Source organism: Zonotrichia albicollis, chromosome 21 (genome assembly GCF_047830755.1).
Source record: "Zonotrichia albicollis isolate bZonAlb1 chromosome 21, bZonAlb1.hap1, whole genome shotgun sequence".
Classification (NCBI taxonomy): Eukaryota; Metazoa; Chordata; class Aves; order Passeriformes; family Passerellidae; genus Zonotrichia; species Zonotrichia albicollis.
The window spans coordinates 6348333-6368122 of NC_133839.1; the positions used below are offsets into that span (position 1 = coordinate 6348333).

The 19790-nt window shown below is 47.5% G+C and overlaps 1 protein-coding gene across 2 annotated transcripts in view; it reads left to right on the forward strand.

The window, feature by feature from the left end:
- Positions 1-19790, forward strand: part of COL27A1 (collagen type XXVII alpha 1 chain) — a 149728-nt gene that overhangs the window by 68146 nt on the left and 61792 nt on the right. For both annotated transcript variants that reach the window (XM_074556062.1, XM_005490550.4), the window contains 11 exons: positions 1432-1485; positions 1827-1871; positions 6394-6447; positions 7160-7213; positions 7357-7410; positions 8362-8415; positions 8726-8779; positions 10666-10710; positions 11383-11436; positions 12586-12630; positions 18113-18166. In XM_074556062.1, coding sequence (XP_074412163.1) covers positions 1432-1485; positions 1827-1871; positions 6394-6447; positions 7160-7213; positions 7357-7410; positions 8362-8415; positions 8726-8779; positions 10666-10710; positions 11383-11436; positions 12586-12630; positions 18113-18166 — 567 coding nt within the window. The remainder of the gene's footprint in view (positions 1-1431; positions 1486-1826; positions 1872-6393; positions 6448-7159; positions 7214-7356; positions 7411-8361; positions 8416-8725; positions 8780-10665; positions 10711-11382; positions 11437-12585; positions 12631-18112; positions 18167-19790) is intronic.

The window sequence follows — 19790 nt, forward strand, 5'->3', positions numbered from 1 at the left end:
ATCTCACATTCCTGGAAGGAACAGCAGGGAATCTGGTGGAACACCCATCTTGGAGATGGGGGATTGGGACAGAGGTGGATTCACAGGAAGGCTTTCCATGGAACCACGAATTAGCTCTGCTTCCCTTCATTAGTGGAGATGAAAGTAGCTACTTTAGCCGTAGCAACAGAAAGGATGTGCTCCTGTCAAAAAACTGGAAGATGAAGATTGCTATTTAAAACAATACCATTGAAGGCATCCTTGCTTTTGGAAAGATTTCTCTTTTCCTTGCTGCTGTTATCTCACAGATATTTGGAAAGACTTCCCTTTTCCTTGCTGCCATTATCTCACAGATATTGTGTATGTTAGAATGTGTAAGGTCAGAAGTGGCAAATGTGATCATGATCCTTCTGGAGATGATGAAGTCAGAAGCTGCCTGTCCTCCCCTCCACACTGGCCCAGCCAAACTTCAAACTGAGATTCAGGTCAAGCTGAGTCAGATCTTGTGTCCCAGGGTAAAATGCAGCTCCTGAACTGAGGATGCTGAAGCATCTCCAGTGGGATAGACTGACAGTGACCTCCTCAGTCCTCCTGGGGAGAAGGGAGCACATCCATCCTGCCCTGTCCTCCCTGTGGAGGACAGCTGCAGCTGCTCCCCCAGGGTGTGCACACACTGCAGGGCACGGAGAAGGTGACACATTGTCCCCTTTCAGTCTCCTCTTTGCCACCTGCAGCCACCCCAGGCCCAGCCAGGCTCTGCTCACGCACCCTGCGGTGTTTGGTTCACACTGTAAGAGAGGCTGAAGAGCAGAATTAGGTGTAACTAAAGCCTCTTGCTCTCCTAAGTAGCCATGTGGGCAGAGCTCTGAGCAAATGCATTTCCACAAGCAGCCTTTATGCTGGGAGGTATGAAAAGGGCTCTGTTGGGGTGGCTGCGGCCCAGCTCTCTCCGCATGACCGCGGGCCCGGGGCTGAGGCTGGAGAATTGCTCCTTCAGGGAGCCTGCCCTGTTTATTTACACACTGAGGCCAGGCCAGGCACCCTGTCACTGCCTCTCTTCATGGCAGAGAGAGCCAGAGCCCGTTTCAACAGCAGCACTGAAGGGTTTCTGTTGTACATCACACATGAGTGCCCACAGCAGCCAGAGCTCTGCTGTCCTCCTGTGTTAGACTGAGTCCAACACACAGTGCCACTCTGACTTCTCACTGCAGCAGGATGGGACCTCTCTGTCCCCACCTCCTGCCCCCACTCTCTTTTCTTAGAATGCTGCATTTATTGAGGGGCTGTCTGCACATTCAAAGAGCCTTGACTCCTGCCAGGATGCTGCTGTTGATATCAGTAGTGCATTTCTTCAGGGATACTGACACTGGATATCAGAGGAATTTCATACCACATGCAGGGATCTGTTGGGTTTGCACCTAATGACTGTGGTAATTTTCTTTCTCTCACTAGGGTGACATGGGCCCTGTTGGACCAATTGGCTATCCAGGACCAAAAGGATTAAAGGTGAGGGAATCTCTGAGCTCTCATCCCTCCATAGCTGGGCTGAAGGTTATTCTGTTCCTCCCTGGGGCAGAGGTGACTCTCCTGAGAGAAAGGATGGGCAGCAGTGGTGTTGAACACAACATCCCACTGGTGCTCTCAGTGGAGAATTCCAGAAGCATTTTCCCACATGAAGAATGTGTGATGGAGCACACTTTGGGAGCAGCCTGGCATTGGACCTTGGGACTGTCCCAGGGCAGTGGTGTGGGACTGAGCCACCAGCCCCATCAGCAAACAGCAATGTCACAGACCTGAGCAAGTCTCCACCATGGCTCAACCTCACTCTGAACTTTCTTTTCTTTCAGGGGCTGATGGGGAACCCTGGAGAACATGGACTGAAAGGTGATAAGGTGATCTGAATACTCCCTTATTGCACTGTGTTTTAATTTTGCATGTGAAACCCCTTTTCTAGTTTCTTATTCAGCATTGTAGTGCTGATTCCACCCTGGCCATCTATACCCCATCCTCTCACTCTCCCTCCATTTGTGACACTCTAGTTTTGATTTTTCTTTCTTTGATATCTGCCCCATCCCCTTTTCCATGGACTGTAGATAAGTTATGCTCAGATCCTCTTTGGAGCTCCCATCTCCCACTGATAATGACAGTAATGTTCCACTGTTTTTCTGTTATTTGCATGATGGGATGGGGAGGAGATGATCCAACACTGACAGTGAGTTACATTATTGTATTTGGGGGAGAGATGTGGCGTGAAAAAGCAGCTCTGTATCAAACAAACCAGGTGGATCCCCTGGAAAAACTGCTGTGTGTTGGATACCTCTTCTCCTGTTCAAGGAGCCTCACCTCAGTTCAGCTTCCTACTGGGAGGAAATTGCCTTGTCCCAAACTGATGTAAATCACTGGAGAAAAAGCAAAATGGAGAGGGGCCTTGATTGCAGTGATTTAGTGGGGCTGGCACAAAACCACACAGCTCCAGCTAAATCAGCATGAAGCTGTGTGTGTAAATGTCTCACTGTCACGAGAACCCTCCTCCTACAGCTATTCAGCTGGAGGATTTATTTAGTCTGAAGGAGTGGGAGGTGCAGTTATTTATTGCTGGCTCTGATTGCTCAGGAGGGCAGTGGAAAATGACCATTAAGTGTATTCTCCTCCTCCTGTCGGATGTTTTATTCTCTTCTTAGATGTTTGCTTTTAGAGAATGATTTAGCAGCCCAAAACTGCACAGGGGGGAAGTAGTGTCAAACCAGTGATTCAACTCTTCTTATACTATAGCAGCTCTTTGCCAGGACTCCTGTGTCTGCAATTTCCATTTCTCCCTTGTGCTGCTTTCCCACTTCTGTTGAGAGCAATGACAAGGCAAGAGAAGGGCTTTTTCTTTAGGACAAGCTTAAGACATTGTAGCTGGTTTCTGGACTAAACCCCAGATCCTGGAGTCCACAGACTCTTCCATCCACTCCTTAGGAGAAATGGTTAAATATCTTAAAAATCACCAAGGTCTAAATCATTGTTTAGCAAAATTAACCTTCCTGAACAGTTCAGTCTCCATCACTGCTCTGTTTATGCCCAGTGTTTCCCCAGCCACTGCTGTCACAGTACCCAGATGGTTTGTGGCTCTCTCTGGAGTTATCCTTACAATATTCCTAAGTACAGAATTATCCATCCTCCCAACAATCCCACACTCCTGAGGTACAGAAAACCTTTCCTTCCCCCCCAGCTGTCTCCCCTGCAAGCTCCAGGCTGCAGTCATCTTGCCTTCCTGGGTTGATGAAGATTTAATTGGATGTCTGCAAGCTCCTATTAATCCCATCTGTCTTGGTCACATCCAAAACATGTGGCCTTGTACAGGTTGGGTTTTTTGTAGCTGAGGACAACTCCCTTCAGTCAGCAGCAGTCAGATGGATGCTGGTAAAACGTGAGGACAGTGGCAGGGTGGCTGGATGGTTGTGTAGGCAGCAGGAATGTCACTGGATCTGCCACCTCAATCCACCTGGGAGAACTTCCTCACATCACATAGCCAGGTGTGAACCAGAATAAGGGACAGCATCTCTCTCCTCCAGCTAAAATCACATCCTTTTATCTAGAAGCTAGACAGGCAGACCCAGGTAATCCTTCTGTTTGCATTCCTGTGTTTTCATGGAGGCAAGGAGAGGGGGAAGAGAGGGAGAAGTGCAATTACTGTGTGACTCTGAAATCAAGAGGGGCCTTGAGAAGGCCACGTGGGGTGATGAGTGCAGGGGAAAGGTGGAGGAAGCAGAGGAAATCCCAGCTCCTTGTTCTCACAAAGGAGTTTTATGAATCAGGACATCTGTAACTTGTGGAGGACATGGCTCAGGCAAATACCTCTGGAGCTGTGTGGTGTTAGCTCCCTTTGCATTGCTGAGCAGGAAGTCTTGGGAACAGAGACTCCAGTTGAGAAAAATTGAGGGGATTTTGCACAACAACCTCCTCTGCATCCCCCAGACAGCAAACACATCCCACAGCTGTGCATTTGGTCCCTTCCCTTGCAGCCCCTCTCTGTTTGTGTTGGGTTACACAAGCCCTGGGGGTGTCTGAAGCTGCATTTCTTTTTATAGGTGAAACATGAAGCACAGGCAGCATCCCATGGGCAGGGGCTGTTTGTAATTTCAGATCCTGCGTTCCTTTTCCTGCCCCGTGAACCAAGTCCTTGCAGGCTCATTTCGTCATCTCAGCATCTCAGTTTTTAATAACAAACATGCCTGACCTCTTTCCTCTGTAATTTTCCCCTCATATGAAGGACACAGATCCCAGGTCTCAGTTCCAGGGCAGGTAAAAGGTGATGCCCCAGTGCTCAGTTCTGGTTTAAGAGATTGACAGCCATAGATGGATTGTTCATGCTGTGACACTTTGCTGTGCTATCACAATAACACGTGAACATCTGGTGTGAACTCATGCTCAGGTTAAGAGATGAGTTTTGTTTCCCTGCTTCCTTCTTACCCTCTCTAATGCCCATTTCTTAGGGTTGTTTAAAAACTGGCTTCACTGTCATGCCCCACTTTTCCTAAAGGTTGGAAACAAAAGTTTGTTCCTGTGTTTTGCTATGCTCAGGAAACTCTTTTATTTTAGTAGTTATTGCTTAGTGTCCAAGTATTTCTTGTGAAACAGTATTTCAATGGCCACTTGTACTCTCTGGGTAGAAAATTGCTTAATAAAAAATACAATCTTTCTTCTTTGACCCTCAGAACTGATGATAAAGCCAAATCTTAGAGCCAACCTGTCACTTCCAGAAAAGCTGTTTTCATGCTGCCTCCAGTCAGGAGCCAGAATTAAGTAGATTTCAGTGTTTTAAGCCTTGGACTACATAAAATAAGTAGAAAATTCAGAGAAGATGAGAGAAATCTGTGAAGGAGCTGGGTCACACAGTAGCTTTTTTACCATTTCTGTTCTATCTAATACTTGGGTTTCTTCCGAACTGAAGCTGTGTAAAGAGCTGATTGTTTCCATTTTGCATTGCCAAAGGAAAAAAAATATGGAAAATAGTTCAGATGAAACAAAATGTTGGTTATTTGACTCAAATTAAAATATTTTAGGTTGAAAACCAAATGAGTAAAATCAATTTAACTTTTTTAAGACCAACATTTTAATTTTGCTACGTAAAGGACTTGTTTTGAAGATGGTTCAGTGAAATGTTCCGGGAACATTTGCCAAAACATTTAAGCAAATTTAGCATGAATCCATGAAATGTTTCCATCATTGAATCTGCATAGTTCTTAATTATTTTTCTTCTGAAAAATTGTCTTTGAAAAGTTTTTGCTAACTCAAACCTGAACCATCCACAATTTGATTATCCCCTGCATGTTACTGAGGTAGTTGCAATTATTTCAGCTCTCTGATGGGTGAGAGTGGGTGGTTTTTCTGGAGTGAAGTGGACTTTCTCTGACATCTCTCTGTGGACTTTGGCTCTGTTGCAGGACTCCATATGTCTTCCATGTGGGCTGTGTTTAAACATATAGCCCTGGAGTGGCTCATTCCCTTGCTGGGGAGCCAAGTTCATGGGACAGAGTTCCTCCAGCAGTTATTTTTGTTGGGTCTTGTCATTGTACCAAGTTATTGTAGTCATTCCTCCCTTGACTTCCCAAGCAGAATTTTCCTTTCTCTGCCCCATCATTGACTCATCCTTTGTTTAAGTAAATCACTAAACACATGAGGCTGGAAGGGGCATCAGGAGGTGATTTGGTCCAGAGCTGCTCACAGCAGGGCTAAGAGCCAAACTAAGGTAGCCCACTGCTCCTTGGAAAACCTTCAGGGGTATTTGGCTTCCACCCAGGGAGGCAGAATCTGTTGTGTTGGTCCAATGAGGGACAGACAGACAGCTTGGTGAGGAAATACTGTCAGTGATGGGCTCCCCATCCCAGTGAGCACCAGCTGACCCCTCCCAGGGAATCCCAGCTCAGAGATTGGCAGGGAGGTACTACTAAAGCATTACCAGAAGTTGCTCTTGTTTTCTTATGGAAGAGGATTGATGTTTGATGTCAGGACTAGGATATGCTCACAGAAACCCTGAGGATTGTTTGCTTTTCTATAGAGCCTTGTGAGAGAAAAGGTTCATTCATTGAAAACTGAACTCTTCTGTTCAGCTGAATTTAACACTTCACCACCATCATGGTCCCTGTTAGCCAGAGGAATGTGCTCTCTCTTCGTGCAGCTCCTATAGACACACAATGCTGGGGAAATCCTGGGTTTTGCTCTCCTGCAGTTTCCTTCCTCACCTTAGAATCAAGCTGGGCAATCCACACTTTGTTCAGGGTTGTTGCTGTGTTCAGTGTGATCTGCAGCTTGCCAGCAGTTCAGTTCTTAGTGCAGCTGCTGTTGAGCTTTTTGCACCTCCTGAGCACCAACGAGGGCATTTTGGCTGTTGCTGTTGCCTGTTTTAACTCTCTGGTGATGTGTACCCAGGGTGATCAGGGAAGAGCAGGTGTTCCAGGAGATATTGGCTTCCAAGGAGACAAGGTAATTGTTTTTCTTTTCTCCTTTGTTCTTTTCCCCTCACATTGCAGTGGCCACCAGTTATCTCAGTTCCTCCACTAGGAAGGAATTGGCTGCATCCTGCTGTCAGGTTGCCCTGCTTGGATAGCTCCCACTTGGGGTATGCTGTGCCTTTCTAAAATCCACATCAGAATATGGATTTTATAGTTACCATAGTAAAAGCAGTTCTGCAGGGTTTTTTTGTAGGGGCTATGTCTCCTAGCAGAGGCTGGAAGTGATGGGATTGATGGGGATGTGTGTGAATGTGTGTGGTCCAGAGGCTGCAGACTCAGGAGATTTTGTCTGCTCAATGCAGCAACTTAAACCCTGACCCAGGGAACCACTTAATGCTCTGTATAACTTCTGATCAAATGACTTCTCCCCTGTGATTTAATGTGATACTGCCTGTGGCTGACAAATGTTGCACATGGCCCTGTGCTGGAGCCTGCGTGGCTCTGAGCCACAGCCAACTGCAGCAGTTTGTGTTCTCTGGGGCTAAATTCAGGGCTGTCCTCAGGAACATCTCCCTGACATCAGTGCAGCTGTCCCAGCTCCATGCAGGGCTGAGCTCAGCCTTTAGGAGATGCTCCTCATTCTGCACCAAAGCTGGAGCCTGGGGAATTGGATGGTTTTTTTGTTTTGGTTTTTTTTTTTTTTTATGCCTTGTTGTGTTCTGAAATAAATGTGTCTCTCTCAGGGCAGCCAGGGTTTGCCAGGGGTCCCTGGCGCACGAGGGAAGGCAGGCCCCCTGGTAAGTGACCAAGCACCCTCTGCTCCCTCACCTCCCTTCCTGAGTTCTGTGCCCAGCTGGAGAGACAGCTTGGCTGTTCTAAACAGGAAACCTGACAGCCAGCAGCCTGCTCACTTCTCCCCATGTTCTTCCAATTTCTGCAGGGAAAAGTCGGTGACAAAGGACCAGTTGGGTTTCCAGGACCACCTGGCCCTGAGGTATGTCCCACCACCTCCTTCTCACATCTTCCCAGCCTCAGGCTTCATTTCTCTGCTGGGATACAAGGGCACATGAGTGGTGATGGGGTAGGAAGAATCAAGATGGGCTCATGACCTATTCTACATCTCATGAAGATGAGATCCTGTTTTTTCCTTCCTCTTTATTGTCATAGATAAAATGAAGGAGTTTTTTCAGTTTTCCCCCCTCAAAACACCATTTAAAGTAAAAAATCCTCTTATTTCCCTTACCAAAAAAAAGGTCACCATGATACCTTAGATGCAGGATGAGTTTCCCCCAGCACACCATCATTTTTTCTCCTTCCTGAGTGACCAGACAAGGTCTGTAAGATGCTGGAGAGCCCCTTCCAGCACAGCTGATGTCTGTTTTCCCCTCATCAGCGTTCTGGTATTTCACAGGGTCTGGAAGGGCTCTCAGCTGAGTGCTGCCACTTAGCAATCGTTCCTCTTTGTTGCTATTGGAAATAAGCAGGGATTCCTTTGTTTCCTGCTCCACGGGTGGGTGGCTGGGTGGGAAGGAGCCCTGCCAGGCTGATGGCAGCAAACGAGGGTGTCAGCACCTTTCCTAATTCCTCGCCTGCTTCCCTTTGTCGCCGAGGCTGCAGCTCCTTTCTGGGAGCACAGAGGTTAGGAGCTGGCTCAGAAAGATTAATTAAAACCCAAATCGCTGCTTTTAGCTGTGTGATGACAGGGAGGCCCTCACTGCAATAAATCTTGTAAGAAGATGGACCTAAAGGGAATTAGGGAAAGGCTGCTCTTCCATCAAACTGATGGAGCTGCTCCTTTGTGTTCCCTTCACTCCCAAAGCTGTGGTGACCTCCACATGGACACTGCCAGCATGTAACACACCTTGTCCCTTAGCTTCTAACTAAACCTCTGACACTGCCTGCAGAATTCCACCTTTGCACCCTGACTGTTCCTCATTTCCTCCAGGGCTTCCCAGGTGACATTGGCCCACCAGGAGAAAACGGCCCTGAAGGTCTGAAGGTGAGTGGAGCAGAGACTGCAGCTCTGTGTGGGGTTGGGAGCAGCCAGGGAAAGCAAAGTAGTGGGAAGGGGGGAAGAGAGAAAGCCCAGGAGATTCCTAAAGATTGTCCTGGCCAGCCTCTCAGCTTGGTCTGTTTGCCTTGAGGTGCCTCCAAGAGCAGCGTTTTCTTTTCTTCAGATTTTTTTTTTCTGTAACCAAATTGACATTGGATAATGTCCCATGGCTGTGAAAGAGACTTTCTCATTTTAATTGCCCTTCTGAGCTTATGTTTCTATTTTCTGAGTATCTTTTCCTTTGGCTCTTTCTCAGGGAAAGCCAGGAGCACGAGGTTTACCTGGGCCAAGAGGACTGCCTGGACAAGAGGTGAGTGTCCTCAGCTCAAAGGGGGTTTGATTTAAAGAATAATGCTGAATTTTCTTAATTAATGTATGGTAAAATGGTGTTTGTGGTTTGAAATGCTCTGGTCCCTCTGAATTTGGAAGCAGATGCTTATAGTGAGTGATGAGAGACCTGCAGAAGAGGAGCTTCCTCTGAGCTGTGTGATCTCCAAGGCCTGTGATCTTGTGATCTTTGCTTCCAGCCACTGCTGGCATCTGCTGACCCTAAATTCTGCCTTGGCTTTGCTTTTAAAGCCTGTTCCCCACCCCCAGATGGGTGTCAGAGCCCTTTTCCCTGCACATCCCCTTGCACAGACATGCCCTGGCCTGGCATCTGCTTTCTGCTCCTTTTAAGTGTGTTCCTTTTCAACCATGAGACCTGCAGAGTCTGCCCTCTCACACAGAGAAACATCCCTCTGTAAAAAGAGAGGGAAATGGGAATTGCTGCTCTGCAGAACTTCATTTGCCCAGCACCTGAGAGCTTTCACTCAGAATTTCACCTCAGAAGCTGAAGCATCATTGCCCTTGCAGTCATTAGGAAGGGAACAATTGTCACTGATTTAATTGTACATGATGGGAGCAGCAGAGAATGTCTGGGTTCCCTGTTTATCCTGTTGGAACTCCAGTGACATTGGTGTAATTTCCTCTCACTCAGGCCAGTGTAAGCTGTTTGTCCAGAGTCACGAGACATTGTGTAAATAATACTGAGCACATGCATGGGCAGGAGCTCGTTTTAATAGCACTAATAATTCTTAACTTTTTCTGGGAACTCTTCTGCTTGTTCTCTAAATGGGATTAATGCAAATTAGCTCATTTATTTGCAGTGAAATAGGGGGGAAGAAAAAAATATTCCAGCCAAAATACAAAGGGAATCGAAGCCCTGCATTCCAGGTTCAGGCAGGCGTGACCAAGCTGCCTTCAATTTGCTCTAGTTAGTGAGTGTAAAAGTGAGCCCAAAGACATGGACATGGAGTTTGGTGTGAGCTGTGCTGCAGGCTCAGAGTGTGCAGCAGAGCACAGCACTGTGCTCTCACCACCACGCTCACCCAGGGCACTGGGTCAGGGCTCTGAATTGAATTGGATCCCTCTGGAAATGGGGCATATTGTGGGTGGCTTGTCTGTGCCCTTGGAGCTGGGTTCCTGACCCCCAGTCCCACCCTCAGCCTGCCAGTGCCCCTTCATTACCAGGGCTGCCCACCCAAATGAGAGCAGCCAGGCTGGGGCTGCCAAGGGCGCTTTTAATTCCTCTCTTGGCAGTTGGGTTTGGACACTTGAGATGATTTTTGTGAAGCTTAATTGAAGGTCTCTTAGAAACTGTAGATCTGATCCTATCACATTAGAAATTGGTGTGGAGCCAAGGGAGAGGAGCGAGTCCAATTGCTGTGTGAGATTTTGTGATAGCTCCATTCTGCAGCATGTGTAGTCCCAGCTGAAAGCAAAAGGGAAACGTTCACACAGTTGCCAAGTGGTTCTGTGGGAAATTTTGGAGCATGCTTTTTTGGGGGGGAAGAGAGAAAAAGAGAACTCTATAGCATTCACATCCCTGCCAAATCAAATGAAGCAGAGTTATGGCAGCATGTCCAGGGTACCCCAGTGGCCAAGTCCAGCTCATCACAGACCAAATCAACTGGTGCTCCCTTGGTCAAATTTTGGATGGCTTTTACTGGCAGGGCTTGACTTGAGATCTTTTTTTCCTGAGAAACCTCAGAGGCTGTTGTAAGATAGAGAAGGGCTCAGCTGTTAAAATGTGACAGCTGAACACACAGCCTGTGTTTAACTGCTGCTCATACTGCAGGCATTTCATTCTTGCTGCATGGTGAGTCCAAATTTTGTCACTGCTTTGCCTTTTATTTTAATTTCCTTTCACCTCAGGGAGATGAAGGCCCCTTAGGACCACCAGGAGTCCCTGGTCCAGAGGTAGGTTCCATTCGTTTATTCACTCAGCTATTACCAGCACTGATGACCTTGCAATGGAATTGTAGTTAAATTCTCAAAAAGCTTCCACCCTCCTGGTTTGGGAAGTGAATCTGCCCTGCTATGAATTATTGTCTTGTCCAGGGCTTGATTGATTGCTTGATCCAGGATGGCTGAAAGTCCAGGAAGTGCCTTGCACAGGGTGTTGAGTTTATGACTTTCCTGGAGTCTCAAACCTTGCAAAACTCTCTAATGTTTAAACAGTTCATCCTCAAGATAAATGACATTGATTGGAAACCATCTCCATAACCAGCCCTTGTGTTTCTTCCTTGATTTATATTATTTTTCAATGAGTAGAGGAAGAGGAAAAAGTAAAAAAAAAAAGATTGGACAGTCAGAGAGAGTACTTTTGACCTCTGTGATGTATCACAGAAACACAGCTAGAAGAAGCAAAAAGAATATTTTCATATCTGTGGGCTTGCCAGCTCACAACTTTGTAATGGGTCTGTACATAATTGTCACCTCAGGATAGTAAAATATGCCAAAAAATTGGTAATAGGTGGATCAGAAAATGAATATTTTATGTTTCTATTTTATTTTACAAGCATGTAAGCAGCACCTGTGAGCAAACCAGCTGCAAGCTTTTGATGTTTATGGTTTTTCCATGTATTTCAGGGTCGGTCTGGTCGGAAGGGATTTCCAGGAACACCTGGTCCCAACGGTCCAAAGGCAAGAAAAGAGTTTGATCAGGAAAGCAGTGGGTAGAAGGGAGGAAAGGAAGAGGGGAATGTCCTTTCTCACCTTTACCACTCTCCCAAGCATTCATTCCAGAGAGAACAAGAGAACTGAGGTTTCCTCTTTTTCTCAGAATTTTGGGGTCTCAGCTTCTGCTTCTTTCTTCAAAAAGAATGATGGTGCATTTTTTAAGCTATTATAAACAAATGTGTTCCTCTTTTAATATTAACCAACTTCTCCCTCCATCATCACTTCATTTTCCATTGCTTCTCCATGGTTTTGTTCTAAAACAATGCACATCATTCCTATCTTTGCTGCCTAATTATCAGCAGGAGCCATCCCAGGGCAATGCACTCCACAAACCCACACTCGAAAGGGAAGAGAAAACCCAACAAAAACAACCTCTTCAAACAGTCAATAGCAAAAATGTGCTCTGGCAGCACATCTGGAGTATCTGCCTACTGAGAAAATACAGCTGCTGTCCTGGAGACACTGCTGGTCACTGGTGAGCCTGGCTGGCCCATGCAGGGCGCTCTGAGTGCCTGCCACAGCTGCCATGGGCCCTGCTGGGTGTGCAATCCTTCTCCTCCTGCTTTCTCCTTCATCATTTTCATGCTCTGAACTCCTTCTTCCTGCCCTGGGATTTATCTCACATAGGTTCTTGCTGTGGTTTTCCTGTGGGTGCTCCATGTGACAGTAGCGTGTGCCTGTCTGAAGTTTTACAACAGAATCAGGGGGCATCATTGCCTGGGAGTATTTGGGTTGGCTTTCCTTCTTATGCTTTGTAAAACTTTGGGATAAAGTAGCCAGGACTAGGCTGAGCCTATACCATAGATATCTTATGTTTCCATGTGATTCTCTGAAGGTTATTTTACTGCAGCAGGACCAGCTTTTGGGGCATTTCACTCCAGAACAGCAAACATTTGCTCCATGTTTGTGTCAGTAGTGTTCTTACTTTGGATAAGTAAGAAAGTCCTTTTTTCCTCCAAGTCACAGTTGATTTTGTAGGATGTTGTTTCTCACAGATTTTCCCTGATTCACACTTTGCAACCCAGATAAAGGGTGTACAAAGAGCCAGGCTGTGCCCAGGGTCTGGCTGGCAGCACCCAGTAACCCATGTGCCCTTGTCTCCTTGTCCTGCAGGGTGAGCCAGGAAACCGTGGCCGACCTGGGAAAGTTGGTGAGCAGGTAAATTCCTCATTTTCCTTGTCTCCTTGATGATCTCCTCTGTACGTGTCCTGGGTGCTCAGAGTGCAGTGGCCAGGCACTTGTGGCCACCTCAAATCTGCCCACAGCCCTGGTGTTCCAGGTTTTAATGATAGGATTCTCTGCTTTGGGTGCTATGTTGCTTTCACTTCCCCCACATTTTCTGGGCAGTAGAGGAGATAGCAGCTGAAGAAACCAGACCCTGGGAAGAAAGACACTGAGCTGCATTTTGTTGTAATTCCATGGAGAACATTCTGCTGGCATAACCCAGGACATGCAGGGTCCCTGTAGGCTTTGGGGGAACCACAGGCATCAAGGAAAAAGCAACCATTGTTCCCACATCTCTGTGATTGAAACCAACAAACTTGTCCACCAACAGCCCTGAAAGTGAAGCCACAGAGCCTCCAACAAATTCTGTGTGTTCCTGCATGACCACACCAAAGTGGCTGTGGCAGCTGGCCCTGGCACTGTGGGTGCTGCTTCCCACCACTGCTGTCCTTCCCAACACTTTCCCTGCTGGATGGTCAGCTTGGTTTGCTTTGGTTTAGCTTGTCAGCCTCTCTGGCTCTTCTTTGCGTCACTTCTTTGAAGGGTTTCTGACCAAGCAAGCCTACAAAAGTCAAGGTGGATCCTTTTCAGTACCAGCAGTCTGATACCAGCCTCTGTATCTATGAAAGGTGGTTACTTCTCTTTGGAAATTAGAGCCATTTCTGTGTTATGGTTGTTAATTTGCTCATTGAAGAGCAACTACTGAAGGAGTAAAGTTGTTCTCCGCATCTGAGTTCTACTTGCAGCTTTATCAGATTCTGCACAATCTCAGGCAACACATTCCAGTGCTTTGTGCCTCAGTTTCCCCTCCTGTGGGAGGTGTGAGACAGCCCTGAGCAGAGCTTAGCCCAGTGCCTCCTGTTCTGAAGTGGCACCTGTGGACACTGTTAAAAATGAGTATTTAGAAGTGCTTTGAGATCCTTAACCTGACATTGTCCTTGAAGGGCAAAGCATCATTAGGATTATTATTCTTTAACTTCCCTCAGGACTGACCTTGGATGAGAACTGTAGGCACTGTTCATCGAAAAGAAAACACAGCTGGCCTCTGCTGACACTGAAACCAGCACAGTGGTAGGAAAGCTGCCTGTGTTATTCTTAGGCAATTAGTCTCTGTCTAGAAATATCACCCAGAAAATTTCCATTTCTGAACCAGTCAAGTAATTAGAGCAAAAACGTCTCACCAGAGTAATGAGAAATAACTTCCTCTGCCCTCACATCTCCACTGAACGATGCTGCAGCATTGGGGTTTCCTTCAGCAGTTGGTGTTGGGGCTGGGTTGGATTTTTGCAGAGCCCTTGGCACTGAAGACACCACCACCTCACCCTGTTTTCTCTTGTGGAGACCCCGATGTTTTCTGTTCCACAGTAAGGGTGGAAAACATCACACTTCTCAGTCCTGCTGCTCTGCCTGACAAATGGTTTCTCTCAGAGTAGAAAATCTCAGCATAACAGCATGAGAAGAGAGCAGCCATCCATCTCACTGGAGATTTCTCCCCTTTCTTAGGGACATCTGTTTAGGAAAACACGGGAGTTTCTGTGAGGTTTCCGGTGATACTTGAGCTCTCCTTGAAAAATGAGGTTTCAAGGCACAGGGCAGCCCCTGATGCGTTGTTTTTCCATTGCAAGGACACAGACTGGGGAAGATCATTCATGAGATGCTTGTTGTCTCCCTGTGCTGGAAGGATTCCAGCTGCCAGGCGCCCCAGTACCCTGGAAATGTGTGGGTTAACCCTTCCTTGCCTGGAGATGGAGTCAGAAGGATATGAAGAGGAATATGAGGCCCCTGGCCAGGAAAGCCACCAGCCTTCCTATCCCTGAGCTGGGGAATGCACAGCAGGAGAATGTCACCAAAATGTCCATGCTGAAGGTCAGAGAGCCCTGTGGGAGAGGCCACAGCCTGGAGCAGGCAGGAAGGTGCTGCCATCCCAGGGAGCCTCGATTGGCACTGGAAAATCCCGGTGAAGAGTTGTGCCAGCTGAAAGAGGCTCCAGTTGCCTCATGTCCTTAATGGGATTGGGAGGTGCTGTCACAGCAGGAGCAGCTGTTTGAGTCCCTTCCCCTGTACTGGACAAGAGTGACAGCCCTGCTCACCCACAGGGCTGTGTCAGGGTCAGCCATGTACCCATCACTCTGTGCTGGGAAGGGCAGCCAAGGCTCTTCTCTTGTCCTTTAAATCAAAGTCTTTTGTCTCAATATCAGTATTCTAAGATCATTTGTCAAAGGACACCAGCACCATCTCCTTCATGCCTTTCCCCTTCCAAAGGAGAAGGGCTGCAATGTCAGGTTTGCAGGTGGGGACGTCCTGATTGTCTTGGCCAAAGTCAACAGGGTCATCAAGAGCAGAGCAGGGAACTGCACTGGTGTTTCCCACATGTTAGCCCTGCTCCTTTCCAACCCTTCACCTTCTCCTCCAGGGCGTCTCTGACCTCCAGACATCTCACTCAGGGATTTTCAGGCACTGTGGTGTTTCCACAGCACCTCTCCACCTTCCCTCCCCTCACTCCCAGGATGGTGGAACCCAGCCCAGCCCCAGGGCCGGGCTGAGCCCGGTGCACAGAGGGTTAAACCACATGGCTGTTCTTTGCGGGTCAGAGCGTCCTCCTGTCTATAAACCGCGATATTTACTGTTTTACTTTCCCTTTCTTTCATCTGAATAGGAGGATTGTACATTTACTCCCTCCCGTCCCTTCCCTTTGTGCCTGGTTTGTTTTGTTTTGAGTTCTGGTGAACCAGTCACACACAGAGGTTCCCGCTGGGAGCCACCAGCGGGCCCGTCCCTGGGAGACCCTGCTCATGCTGGGCTGCTTCTCCCTCCCAAATGGGCTCTGATTTATGCAAGCCCTCAGTGCTGACTTGCTCTCTGTTGGTGGAGCCAAGAGGGGGGGCTTAATTATGACAGGGCTGGACAATAAATGGGGAAAGCGAGACAGGAGTTAGGAATTACAACCCACCAGTCCCCCCTCCTTTCCTTGCTCCCCCCCTCCACAAGCCCCCAGCAACTTTTTAACAATCTCCATCCCTTTTCCGCCATGCCCTTGGCTGGGGAGTACAGCAGACTGAATCATGAGCGACATGCTGAACTCCTGTCTAATATAAATGTTTTACATTCTTTCCTGTATAGTGTGGGCCTTTATCCGGGCAGCCACTGCTGCTGGGACTTCACGTGCATCATTACACACACTGCCCAGAGCCCTGCTTGGTGCAGGCCCTCTTTTCAACCCTGAGAAAAATATGTTGTGCCACAGCCATTTTAGTGTAATGACCACAATTCATGTCTGCTTTGATTAAACATTTGCCATTGGCAGCTCTTTTGGTTCTTAAAACCTAAATCTTTCTGTCTTAAAACCTAAATCTCCTCGCCTTTAGTGTCTATCCCATTTTGGCCAGTGAGGAACATCATTACCCAATCTTCCCCTGTTTTTTCTTATGCTCCTGATAAATTACTGAGATTTATTTGGCGTAGACATATCTATCTCGATTTGTGTCTGCTTGCAGACACAGCAATGTCGGTTAATTTAGCCCAGAGCAGACAGTGCTGGCTGCAAACACTGCAGAGCTACTGTGCTGGAAGCTACAGGGTCCTAGCTCTGCATCTCACATTCACAACCATGGGATGCTCCTCTCATATGGGCAGCAGTGACATCTTCCCCTGTGCACCAGCACAGGCAGAATTTTCCCTGGGTTTGGGCTGAGATGTTGGCTGTGCTCTCCTTCCATCCCATCTGTGCAGCAGGACCAATGTTGGCCATGCCAGCAGGTTTCTCCACCAGCTGCCATAACAAGCAGCACATCTGTGACAGCAAGGGAGGTCTCAGGAGGGTGTTGGGGGCTCTTGGTGTGCTCAGATCCCTGCAAACCCCTCTGCAAAGCAGCAGCTTGAGAAGCATCACCAGAACACCTGGATTCAGGATCCAGATTCCTGAGAGGCTCTTTAGGGTGGATGCTAACAGAGAGTGGGTCTAAAGATTGGCCTTCAAGCCTGAGCTTGGATATGCAGCACCCCCTGGAAGGGAGTTTGAAACAGTCTTGTTCTGAATGGGACCAATGCCTTCTGCTGAGCAGGGATCCCTCTTCTGCAGGAATTGGCCTAAGGAACCAGAAATTTCTTAAAGATCATATTCCCAGGAGACAGACAAAGAGTTCTGTGGTTTTCCAAGAAATTGGAAATGAGCAGGAGATGTATTCTTTCTTCCTTTATTGTCTATTTTTGCCTGTTGCATCTCATTGCTTTGCCATTCTCTGCTATAACATTTGCCTTCTTCGTGGCTTTGGGCTATTGGAAAAATTCAGGAACTGGATGCAGTTGTGTACCTGCACTTGTGTCTTATTGAAAGGACCATTGATCCAGCAGCCTTCAGCAATGCCACCCAGTGGCAACCTTGCACAGGCAGACGTTGCACAGTTTTCTGCTCTCCAGTTGATTCCTGCACTGGGCAATCTGTGCTGAGTCCAGCTCTGCTTGCCATGGGTGTCTGGTCAGTGCAGCCTGGCCACGATGACAATCCTGTGCTCCAGGACTGCCTCAGCTTGTGACACAAAGGCCATTTCAAAGCACAGGCCACTTCAGAAAGGCTGGTGACACCCCTACAGGATAGTGGAGCTTTTCTCTTTGTAGCCATCATCCCATGGCTGATTGGTATTCCCACCATGGCACAGAGGAGACGAGTGCCTGCAGTGGCAGAGGGGAGAGTCCCTTGCATCTCCAGAGCCAGAAACCACTGGAGCTGGTAGGGAGGTTGCTTTATCTTAATTCTCAGGAATCTTCTCTTGAGATTGCATCTGTTTCCATCTTCCTAATTAAAAGCAGCTCTGTTTGCCTCTTCATTATCCTGAACATTGTTAAACCCTGAGCTTAGGCTGGAGGTTTGTTCCAAGATGGTTTCTGAGGGGTGTGCGAGATCCACTGCCCTGCTGGCCTCTCTGGCTGCAGGAACCTTTATTTCCTACTGGCATCCCACCAGCACAACACTATCCAGGGCAAAATTAGTCTGCACAAAGGGGTGAGACAGCTTGGATTAACCCAGAAGAAGCCTACCCAGTCCAGCTGCTGAAATGATGCTGAGTCTGTCTCTGGTCAACCCAGGAGTTCCTGGGGAAGCTTTTTTGGGGAAAGCTCTCAGAACAAAGCCTCACTATGGACTCAGCCTTCCTTCCTTCACTCATCCACTGCTCTGTGTGTTGTGGTTCTTGCAGATCCTGGTGCTGCTGTTCCAGCTGGCCCCTAAAGCAGAACCAGCTGTGGAGTTAGACATTCCCATGGCCGGGAGCAACTCCATCCGCTCTGGTAGCCAGTAGGAATTACTGAGCATTAGACAAGGGATGCTGTGCTATTGCAACCAGCAAGGTGGACCAAAGGAACTGTTTACTTTCTCAGCAAATAAAAACTGAAAATTAGCTGTGCTCTTCTCTTTCCTCAGGGTCTCATGGGTTTCATTGGTCCGGTGGGGGAGCCTGGAATAGCAGGAGAAAAGGTAAGATTGCTTGCAATGAAATCTTTGTTGTAATTTTTGCAGGATAGGGAGGCTGGGGTGGGAGAAGAATTGTGGAGATTTAAGTTGTGATGTGAGTGCAACACCCAGCTGGGAATGAAGCACGTCCAGGGTGTCTGAGCTAGACTAAGACCAGGCCAAAATCATCCACTTCTCATTCAGGAATTAATATGTGCTGCCCTCCAGGGAGATGCTGTCAAATATTCTTTGAAAAATTAACTTTCCTCATTCATAATATGCCAGGGAATTTGTATTTAATGGTCAGCTCTGGTTTTTATGGGAATGAGGGATCCATCAGCCCTGTGTTGCTGGTCATGGGAGGAGTCCATGGGATTGAGGTTACAGATTTCTGCAGAGGTGTCCTCTGGCTTGCAAGGGAGGTCATGCAGGACCAGGGCTGAGCCTGCATAGAACAGGAGGTCTCAGCAATTTCTCAGGTGTACAAGAGTGCAGCCACCCATCTGAGCTGGTCCAAATATTTCCCTTTTTATTTGGTGAGGACCGTCCCATCTGGCTGCCCTGGTTGCTTTGGGCACACTCAGGGCTGGTGCCCTCTTGTGTACACTACAGACACAAACCCCTTCCAGGGGAATAAAAAGGGCTTTATTTCACATAAAAAACGTAAAAGGACGTTAATTTGTTTTCTATTAGAGTGTAAACTTTTATTCAGAGGCAGCTCCCAAAGACAAATCATGTGTGTCACTCATTGTACCTCACTCGCACGCTGGTGGTTTTCATTGGTGCTTTAATTATTCACAGCGCGGCCGTAAAGATAGCGAGGAGCATAAAACGATGCATTCCACACATCAGTGCTCTCTTTCTCACTTTTATTGCTTCAAGCCCTGTCCTCTGGGTAATGATGTAGAGACTCTGTGACAGTTATACTGTGTTTGCTGCAGATCCATTTTATTGTCTGTCCACAGCAGCCTTTGGAAAGGCCTTTCTGTCCTGTGGGCCCTGGTGGGGCAGTAGCAGAGTCAATCTCAGTCCAAGCTGTCAAAGCTCACAAGAACTGAAAAAAGTGACATGGTGTGGGCTGTGTTTTAGAGAATAAAGAGTGATGTGTCCGGGGTGGTTACACAGAAAATTGGTGCCTGAGTGAGCTGTCTCATTGGCAGCTGCAGCCCTGAATTGAATGAAGAATAAGGTGTTTGCCATGTAGGAGATGTGGGAAGATCTTTTCCTCCATTCAATTAAATTCACATTTGTCCCTGTGCCTTCCATGCCAAAGCCTTGACCACATGAAGTCTCCTCAGCTTCCAGATCAGCTCTGTAATGTGATGATGTTACATCAGTGTCAAGGCAAACCCAGGCTGTCCTTTGAAAATCTGCCCTTGGAGATCCTCAGCACAGCTGGGATTTCCATCAGGCTTCTCTACCAGGACAAATTTAGGGATGACAGAAATAGCTATCATCAAATCAAAACCTCAACCAGGCCTCCAGTTGGCATAGTATCCTACAGCTTACTACGCTCTTGTGAGCTAAATGAAGTGGGAAATATGCTTTCATTACACATAGCTGAGTCAGCAATCTCCATCCTGAGAGCTGCAAAAGTTAAGACTGAAGCCAGTAGAATCCAAAGATTATCAAAGAGAACAATACAGTT